Here is a 9,808-nt window from a genome sequence, read left to right as displayed (position 1 = left end):
ATCAAGGGAGATGATCTATAAGCCCACTCTTTTCTAGGCCCTGCTTAGTGATTCCTATCAATGGGGATATTAAATTTCAAATCCCTATGTTTATTGAATATAAAATTAACCATGTTCTCAGGGAGGGGAGATTAATAGTTATGCTAAGTTCATTGCTAGGAGGGCCTTATTTGTTTTTTGGAATGAGGTTCATCCGGGCCAGCTTGCGCGCACCACGACTACATCCTCAATGCGCTTTTTATATAATTAATATAGGTGGAGCTTTGCCCCTGGCCCCAAGAAGATTCGAACTCTGACTTCCTATGTGGAAGCGTTGGGCTTTGCTAGGAGGGTTTTATTTTCGCCAAGAGAGACAGTCTAACCTATATCTAATCATTGGATGTAGACCTTCTTTCTTGGATTCCTTGGTTGAATCTTATCCTTTTTTTTAAAGAAGTTATTCTTAACAAAAGAAGAAAAAAAAAAGTGATTGGGAGCATTCTCATTTCACACTAATTTTTAATATTTATCCAACGGGGCCCACCTATGTTTATGTGGTTAAAAATTGTTAAGAGAACACATTTAGCAGTGAATCTTAAGTCTCCTATTGTGTGATGAAAAAAAGTGAGAGAACGCAAAACTTTACCGGGGTATATGATCCGGATCAACGTCCGGATGCGCGCGCCAGAGCGAGCCCTGCTGAACGAGCACTAGTGTCTTCCTGCAACGTCAATAACAGACACCGCAAGAAACTAGTTAAGTTCCCCTTCTCTCTAGCATGACAACCGCACCTGGAAAACGAAAAGTAGTATCAACTATCAAGCACGGTTGCTGGAAGGATTGCTCATGTTCACTTTCACACCTGATCGTAGCATTTGGGAAAATAAGCTGAAAAAAAAACGAAAAAGAAAAAGAAAAATAGAAATGAGGAATCTGAAATCCTCTGTTTTCAGTTTATGCAGACATTAACTTTGAATTCCACGTCACTTCGAAGATCACAGATTAGAATGAATTAATACGTGGATCTGTTTGCGTACAATGCGATTTACTGTTCTGACAGTTTCTTCGGATTCTTGAAGATAGTCGTTCTCGGTTTCCTGCTTATTTTTTGAGGGGGTTCTCGATGCCAAAAATTTCATGGTGGAACTCTAGTCAAGATGCATCAAGAGTTGGAGTTCAGGTCGTTTAATTGTCGCAGCTTTGCTACTGAGAAACCTTGCCAAACCCTAGTAACTTCAAAATTCTTGCTTCAGTCTCAAATAGTTCTAATTTAGGCATTATGCAAATCGTCTTCGAGATCTGTTCCTAGAACTGGAGAATTACTTCTACCGTTGATATTTTCCCTGACAAACCGTCCAGCTTCGGCGGAGTTTGAGCTACTGTTCATTTGGTCAGTTATATTAACAGTGTAAACGATGTCGACGTTTCTTCATCAAAGACAGCAGCAGCAGCTCTTGGAAAATCCTTTTCCGATTTCTCCTCGTTCTACAAATGGTCAGCAAAGATCTATCAGTCCTTTCGGTCGTACTGGTCTGCTGGTTTTGTTGTCTCTTATGGTAGTTCTAGGAGTTCTTTTGCCATGGATGCATATCTCGGGTGGCAATTTTTCAAGCAGTGAGGCCTCAATTTCAAAATGGCGAGATTATTCGCTTGCCGATGCGGTGTCTTTTGTGGCAAAGAATAAAACTGTTATAGTCTGTGCCGTGAGTCAACCTTATCTTCCTTTCCTAAACAATTGGTTGATTAGTATCGCCAAGCAGAAGCATCAGGATAAGGTCCTTGTCATTGCGGAGGACTATGCAACTCTATACAAGGTGAATCAGAAATGGCCTGGACATGCCGTGCTTATACCCCCCGCACCCGATGCTCAAACTGCCCATAAATTTGGTTCTCAGGTATTCCTTTTACCTTTTTCTCAGGTTGTAGGCTAATTCCTGTCTGCTCACAATTTTGATTCAGTTTCCCACCTATGTTATTGTTTTAATGGTATTGTGGTACTTACTTCTTTCATTACTTGAAGATAAGCGTCTATGGTTTGATGGGGTCTCCTACTTCACCCTGGCATGCAAGTGAATGCAAATGTTAGCTAGTGAGAGAGCCCGGGTGCGGGGGGAGGGGACTCAATCCTTTATTCCATGCATGCTCAATCTTAATTCCCTACTGGGACGATTGGAACAGATCTTTCTTTATATGGCTTTCTATCAGGCCTGCCACTGGGAGGCTGTGGATCACACTGGATCACAGTATACTGGTGATCTTTTTTATTTTGTAACTCCTTTGAAAGCTTAAGTTGCAATCTTTCAACCATCAGGTTGCAGTTCAACACATGGAAACAGCCTCTGCGCAAAGCAGGGGTAAGGTTGCTTGCATCCCAGACCCTGCAGTAACAAGAGTCCTGTTTAGTGGGATGCTCTTTTTATTTGTTTTGTAAATTGTGAGAAATAATAATCGTGATTTAGACCCACATATGGTGCAACACGTGTTGGTGGCCTTGATGAGGGATTAAGGCCCTGAAGTGGTTCATGTGGTAGGTGTAAAGCTGGTCTGAAATGCTTTAATTGACAATGATAACAGATAGTTGCCTCTTTTTCAATGTTTGAAGTGAACCAAAATCATATATTTTTTTTTAGGTTGGCAGAACATATCTCTTTTACTTTAAATTTCCTACTTTAGATGTTGCAGAATGATATAAGTTTCTGTATTACGTAGATTCCCCTTTTCTATGTGTTTTCTTGATAAATTTCATTTACCACTGATTCTTCAATTTGATATTTTTGCTGATTTATTTCAATTTGCCAGGGATTCTTCAATTTTACATCCCGCAGACCTCGCCATCTGCTGCAGATTTTGGAGCTTGGGTATAATGTTATGTACAATGATGTTGATATGGTCTGGCTAGCAGATCCATTTCCTTATCTCCAAGGGTACCATGATGTTTATTTCACCGATGACATGGCTGCAGTATGTATCCCTACCTTTTATCTAAGATATAATTTGTTCAATTTCAGCTATCGAAAGTGGGAGGGGATGAAAAGTTTTCAAAATAATGTAATTAAGATCCAGGAACACCAATGTAGAACATCTTCCGTCGTCCACTCCTGCCAAATTTTTTGGACTTGCTTGCTCAGTCAATTGCTTAACTGCATTCTTTGGCAAAGTGATTTATGCTAGGAGTAGAGAGGAGTCTTTTTATATTAAAAAAGAACTAAATAAGGGGAAATTATTGAAGTATTTCACCAGATAGAGAATTATATATATAATGATATGAACTGAGGCTATGATATAACCTGGATATATATGTGATCTCCTGTGAAGCACAGAGTAAGGCTGCAAATACTTGCCTGTTCTACACTCTGCTGTAGCAGGAGTTTCATGAACCTCATGTCTGTGTGTGTGGCATGTAGTTAAATAACCTACATGGTGAATGTGCTTATTCTATAGGAAATAATTTGTGGGTTGGTTATGCATTGATCCGATGGGCTTTCTTTGGACCGTTAGTACAAATACAGGCTAGTTAAGTGAAATTCTTTATTCTTTATAATGTCCAGTTAAAATGGACAGAAACTAGTTAAGATTCTTTATTTCTTTATTTATTGTTATCAAGTATTTTAGTCAGCCTTGATTTGGGTTGTATAAATCCAGGCCTGTTTTGAGTTAAGCTTCCTTGGTTACTCCTGTTTAATAATCATTTTATTACCTTGCTAATTAAGGATTAGGTTAGGCTTTTCTTTTGATGAGTCTTCCATATACATTTGTGAGGGGACCTAGTCTTGTACATGAATTTGATTAATGAGATTTTGGCTGAGCCTTTTCATTTGCTCCTGAGAGACTCAATTAGGAGTGAGAAGATAACAGAAAATATAGAGTAGGACATGGACATGTTCAATGGAGGCCTGCAAATGGTCCCATATGGAGAAGTGATTTAATCCAAATTGAAGGAATTAGAAGAGCTAGGGTGGTGAGAAAGGATGTGCTGGCTTTGGCCTTGTATCTACTCTGACCTCAAACAGAGCTGATTGGAAGGCAAGAAGCCATGTAGCCAACCCCATTTTATTGTTGTTGTTATTCTCTTAACTAATTGTTTTTCTGCTATAGTGTTTTCTGAGTTTGATTTTAGTAACCACCTCAGCTGAATATGGGGATCATAGAGGTGAGTGTTACCCGGCATCAGTTTAATGAAGAAAGGGTTCAACTAAGATCCACTCTACAGTTTTATCAATAGGTTTCAGAAGATCATTAATGATAGAACTATAGAAGACAGTCAAAATTAGAAGGTAAACAACAAAAAAGATCTGGTGATGCAGCCATTAGTTTGGTGTCAACTCAGTCAAATGGAGTACGTAACGGAGAGAACCTCTGCTCCAAATCCAGCCAGCTCTGCTTGTCTGAAGGCTAAAATATGAAGGGATAAAAACATAGCACTCAAAATAGAAGGTTGTTAAGAATCTCATGAACCACCAGCAATCTGGGCTTCAAAGAGCAATTGAGTGTAGGCCCTGGTAGCAGTGTCAACTGACAAGCACTCAAAACCTCAGCTAATTCTGATCAGGGGATGCTGAGGTATGTCCTTCACAAGTTATGGCAGCAGATCAGATCGCAGGGTGCAGAAGCTTTAGCAGGGCTTCAATCGATGGTTTGCAGCAAAAGCAGCAACTGGAGTTGACTGGGAAACGATTCTTGTCTTCAGTGTGTTGTGTGCTCACAGAAATTTACTGTAATTGTGAGCAGCAGGAGAAAAGGAAATCAAGAAGAGGCATAGAAAAAGTGAAAATGGGAAACCTAGGTGGGAAACTGGAAAATTTCGAGGAAACTTATGATTATTTCGTGCAAGTTTCAACATAAAATTTCAATAGGCTTTAGGGAGTATTTTAGGGTGGGACTTTGCATTTAAGCTAATTAGAGTATAAAGAACACATTGGCTGTATTTTGCTAAAAAAATCAATGTAGATATGTTATTCAATATACATAACATCAATGTAAAGTTGTTCTAGAAGTACACTATAAACTTAACTACTTAAGTACATAACATTCAATATATAATTTCTAACTTCAAAACATCAAATACAAAGTAATTGACAATAAAAATAAAGTACAAGTTAGTGCCAAGAGTGGATCCATCCTGTGAGCTGAGTAGTATTATGGCTGTAACATCCTTTCCTTCAACCAACGAACATAGACATCCCATGACATTTTATGCCTATGGTTGTCAAGGTAATCGACAACTATAACTTTCTAAGTCTGGTCATCAACATGCCTAAGATAACCAGTCTAAGGGAATACGCAATTTGGATAGGGAAGTCTTGATGGAGGGGCTATTTGTCGTGGTATTTGGGAAAACATGAAAGAAACAAAAAAATTTGGGAAAGCTATAAAATTTGCAGGAAAAAGTCCTAGGTTTCCACGAAATTTTCCAGGTTTCCACGAAATTTTCCAGGTTTCCACAAAATTTCCCAGGTTTTCACGAAATTTCCCATGTTTCCCATGAAATTTGGGAATTTTTTTTTCTCATGAACCAGCTCCAGCTGGGTTAAACCAGGTTTTGAAGTTTCGACAAGTTTCGACGAAATTTCAACTATTTTGATCGAAACTTGGGATTTTTTTTCGGTCCCCTAGTTTTTCATTTCAAGGTTCCCAAAATGGGAAATTTCCAAGCAAGTTTTGACAGAATTTTGTTCTATGTGTAGAGGTAGGAGAAGAAGATAGAAGATAGAACATAGAATGGGGATAGGGGCCTATTACTATATTATTATATTAATATATCAATCGATGGTTTGCAGCAACAGCAGCAACTGGAGTTGATTGGGAAAGGATTCTTGTCTTCAGATTGTTGTGTGCTCACAGAAATTTGCTATAATTGCTAGCAGCAGGAGAGAGCTAGGAGAAGAAGATAGAACATAGGGATATGGGCCTATTATTATATCAATATATTGAACCATACCAACCTAGGTCCGAAGTCAAGCTCCTATCCGGACTTAGATATTTCAAATCTGATAGTGCCATTGTACTTCATGGCCCAAAATATACTGTATACCAAGTTTCATGACCCAACTAGGTCAAAGATCCATTGTAATCTTGTTTCAGCTTCATATTAAGAAAATTAAGTGAAAAAAAAATTTGCACCAACTCATTGAGATCTTGGCCTAACTTTATTTTTTGCCTGCTCAACACCCAGACCTTGAAACATGCTTTAAAAGGGTCCATTAATTGTCCTGATTTTTTTTTTGGGGTCTTCTTATGTTACAATTGTGTGGGTCCATAGGAAATCCCCTTTTTTTTTTTTTTTTTGGGGGGGGGGGGTGTGGGAGGGGCTATTGAACCCCTGAGCATGTCATTTTCACTCTAAATTGCTGTCCCAATTGCTCCAGAGTAAGCAAAGTGTACTTATTTCATTGAGCTGTTCTCAACTTATCATTCCTCTTATTTTTCTTGACAGTTCTCTATAATCTTGGGCTTCTAAAACAGTTCTGGTCCTTCTAGACCTTCTGGTACCCTTGAATTGAGAGAGTAACAGAGGAGTCTTTCTTGTCAGCTTCTGCATTCTTGCCATGCAATATAATTTTTCATGGGTCTACACGAGAAAATAAACCCATAGACCAGGATGACTTAAAGGTTCTACCTTCTCTGATCCCTTTGAGTTCCTGATTCGTATTACTTGTCTAATGTATCAGTCTAATCAAAATAGGCCTCATTGGGTGGTAATAGTCCTCCACTGGACACCACCCTTCCTTTGACTATATATTGCATGTATTGAGGGTGTCAACAGTTAACCAAAACTAAAAATTGTTCATTCGAAGTCCAACCAAATGGAACATAACTGGTTTGGTTATCAACCAAAAATTCTGTTTCAACTGAATAAAAATTGGTAATTCAAATATAAACTGACAAACCTTGGTTGGACCTATCAAAAACCATTATGCTATAAGGCTCTCTACTTTCAAGAGTTCAGATTTCTGGTATTTGTTTATCGTTTTGGTATGTTGATTGTAGTTCGAAAGTATTTTAGGATGCTCCACTGAATCTTCCTCAATGCTATTACTGAACTTATTAAATTGGATTCAATACCAAATAAATTCATAATGGGATAGCTAACTAACTGTGAACCAAAAAGTTGACATTGAATAAAAATTCGCAACCAAAACCACATAACTTGTTTTCAATTTAGAAAATTGGAGCTGAAGGTATTCATTTTTATATAATATTTCATCATAAACTAAACCTTATTGTGTTCCGTAACATACACCCCTCCAAATAAATGTTTTTTTTTCCTTTGAAAGAGAAGAAGGGGGGGGGGGAGAATATTCTAGTAACAAGAGTAGTTTTGTCTTCATCTTACAGATAAAATTGACTGATTTGTTTCTCTCATTTTATTTTTTATATATATCTTGATAGAAGACTGATTTGTTTATCTTGACTAAAATAGGTGAAACCTTTGAACCACTCTAATAGATTACCAGCTCCTGGGAAAAAAGGGCGTACTTATATTTGCAGCTGTATGATTTTCCTGCATCCCACTGGTGGGGCCAAACAAGTCATGCAGAAATGGATTGAAGAACTTCAGGACCAGCCATGGTCAAAAGCAAGGAAGTCCAATGATCAGCCTGCATTCAACTGGGCTTTAAATAAAACAGCTGGGCAGGTGTGTTTCTTCCTTCTTTTCTCAAAAAGCATTTCTGATCCAGTCTATAACTCTTCTATTTCGGTGCCAAGGATCAGTCTAACACTCTTAAGCTTGTTTTAGGTTTCCTATGGTTACTAACAGTCACAGATAGGGACATCAATCAGCCAGTTGGGGCAAGGCTGAAATGAGTCTCAGTCCTAAATTGCATCCATAATTTCTATGCTTCATTTCTTGCCTTGTGTGGATCTGAAATTTGGTGTCAGCACAACTCATCCTTTCCCACCCAGAATCAGCTGGACCAACCAGAAGCTACCGCAGAAAATTTGGACCCAAAACCTAAATGGTGTGGCCCTTTATGGAACTAGTAGAAAACCAACCAAGCCAAAACCTGAAAAAAAAATGATAAAATTGTTGTGCACAGCCACGCACGTGTAAAGTCATACTTTCCGACAGTTGAATGCAGGTGAGGCTGGGGTTGGGGGAGGGGGGTTATGGTTGGGGGTTAGGGGGCCAAGCAGAAGCATAGTGACTCATGGCCTTCAGTACTACCTTCTGCCAATATATTTTCAAAATAACGTGTTTTTCCTTTAATTTTAATAAAAAAAACTAAAAGTGAACCAGTAACAACCTGGTAATGCACGGGTAAGACTCCATTAAGTCAGCCCCAATGAGAAACCGAACCCAAAAGCTGAAGCAAAACTGTTATAATGGTCTGTTTTGGTTTTCCCTAAAAACAGATTGAAATTGTTCAGCCTGACCAGAACTGCACCAGACTGATCCTTTCATGAAAATGAATTATTGCTTGCCATGGGTTGTTTTCTTACAGAGTAAATATGATAATTTCTACAGGTGGACTTGTATCTGCTACCTCAGGTAGCATTCCCGTCAGGAGGGTTGTATTTCAAGAACCAGACATGGGTCCAAGAAACCAAAGGATTGCATGTCATTATTCACAATAATTACATCACAGGCTTTGAGAAGAAGATAAAGCGCTTTCGCGATTTTGGGCTTTGGCAAGTTGATGACCATTCTCTTGAGTCGCCACTCGGCAGATTATGATGAGGCATAGCAGCATCCATCTTTGCAGAACCAAGTTGTTCCTGGAGAGAAAACTATTGCCATTATTTTGAAGCGTAGCTACCCCATTCTTGGTGGTATCTAGAGGCATATTATGACATGTAAGAGGGCACCAAACATTGCCAGCATCTGATCGTTCGAAGGGCAATTAGGAATCAGCAGATGTGAAGGTTGTTTTCAAGTTTTAAGTACTGAGAACTTTCCGTCTTAATCTGCATTTTTGCAAGCGCGAATGAAACTGGAGACTGGTGAGGACATTTTTAGTTGGAAGAGACTTAGTGCGACTCTGCTGAACCTCTGATTGGGTTTTGGGTTGATCTCAATTGGATGGATTATATATATTTGGAGACTTCTTTTACTTTACAGCAGTAAATTTAATGATATGATTCATGATAGGAATGTTTTTATTTTTTATTGGGAGTGAAATTAAAGGAGGGGAAAAGCAAGAACCATTATGAGCATCAAAATGTTGCTTTTACTACTTCCTCTTTATGGGTAAGACTCAGTTGTGGTTTTCTTTTTCTTCTGATATTTCTTAGAAACCCATCACGATTGTGGTGGTAGTGGTGACATCGTCTAGGATTCTAATGGTACTTGTCTGTTGCAACAAAACGAAGATCTTGATTTAGCCTTTCAACATCAATGAAGGTTGAAGAATTGAGAGAATTTAGTATATATAATGACTTTGCCAGTATATGTTTTGATTTTGTTCCTCATATGCTGTTCTCCTCTCCTTATAAAATTGTAACAGAAGAACAGATGCCTAACCCTCATTCTCTCACATATATGTGCACTGCCCATTTATGCAAAAGTATATGCCTCTCTTAAAATGTAATGATTGATATACAAGGAACTCACATGGCAACCCACATAAGTGTGGAAAAAGCAAGGAATAAAGAACTGGTCTCCATGCTTGGGTGTGGCTTCCGACAAGCTTCACTGAAGAAAAGCATCTGAGGAGCTTTAGATAGCATGCATCAGAGTAAACCCATAAAGTGTTTCTAAGAGGAAGAGAAAACCTTCCACAAGCTGGCCACCTCCAAAGCTGAACAATGTGGAACACTTAAAAAGAAAAGTTTGAATCCTTCACATATTGCTACAGAACTCTGTAACGTGACAGGGGAAAGTGTATTG

At 38.6% G+C, this 9,808-nt stretch overlaps 1 protein-coding gene across 1 annotated transcript; it reads left to right on the top strand.

Annotated features, from left to right (window-relative positions):
- Window positions 1-879: 879 nt before the first annotated feature.
- Window positions 880-9,436, top strand: LOC149029822 (UDP-D-xylose:L-fucose alpha-1,3-D-xylosyltransferase MGP4-like). The gene is made up of 4 exons (XM_089142166.1): window positions 880-1,874; window positions 2,779-2,940; window positions 7,400-7,615; window positions 8,447-9,436. The coding sequence occupies exons 1-4, from the start codon at window positions 1,395-1,397 to the stop codon at window positions 8,654-8,656; spliced, it is 1,068 nt and encodes a 355-aa protein (XP_088998292.1). The 5' UTR covers window positions 880-1,394; the 3' UTR covers window positions 8,657-9,436.
- Window positions 9,437-9,808: the final 372 nt, after the last annotated feature.

This window comes from Hakea prostrata, chromosome 1 (assembly GCF_041222555.1).
Source record: "Hakea prostrata isolate BN-2017 chromosome 1, UWA_Hpros_2, whole genome shotgun sequence".
Taxonomy (NCBI): domain Eukaryota; kingdom Viridiplantae; phylum Streptophyta; class Magnoliopsida; order Proteales; family Proteaceae; genus Hakea; species Hakea prostrata.
Note: the sequence above shows the minus strand (reverse complement) of the source record. Positions and strands in the feature narration are given on the sequence as shown.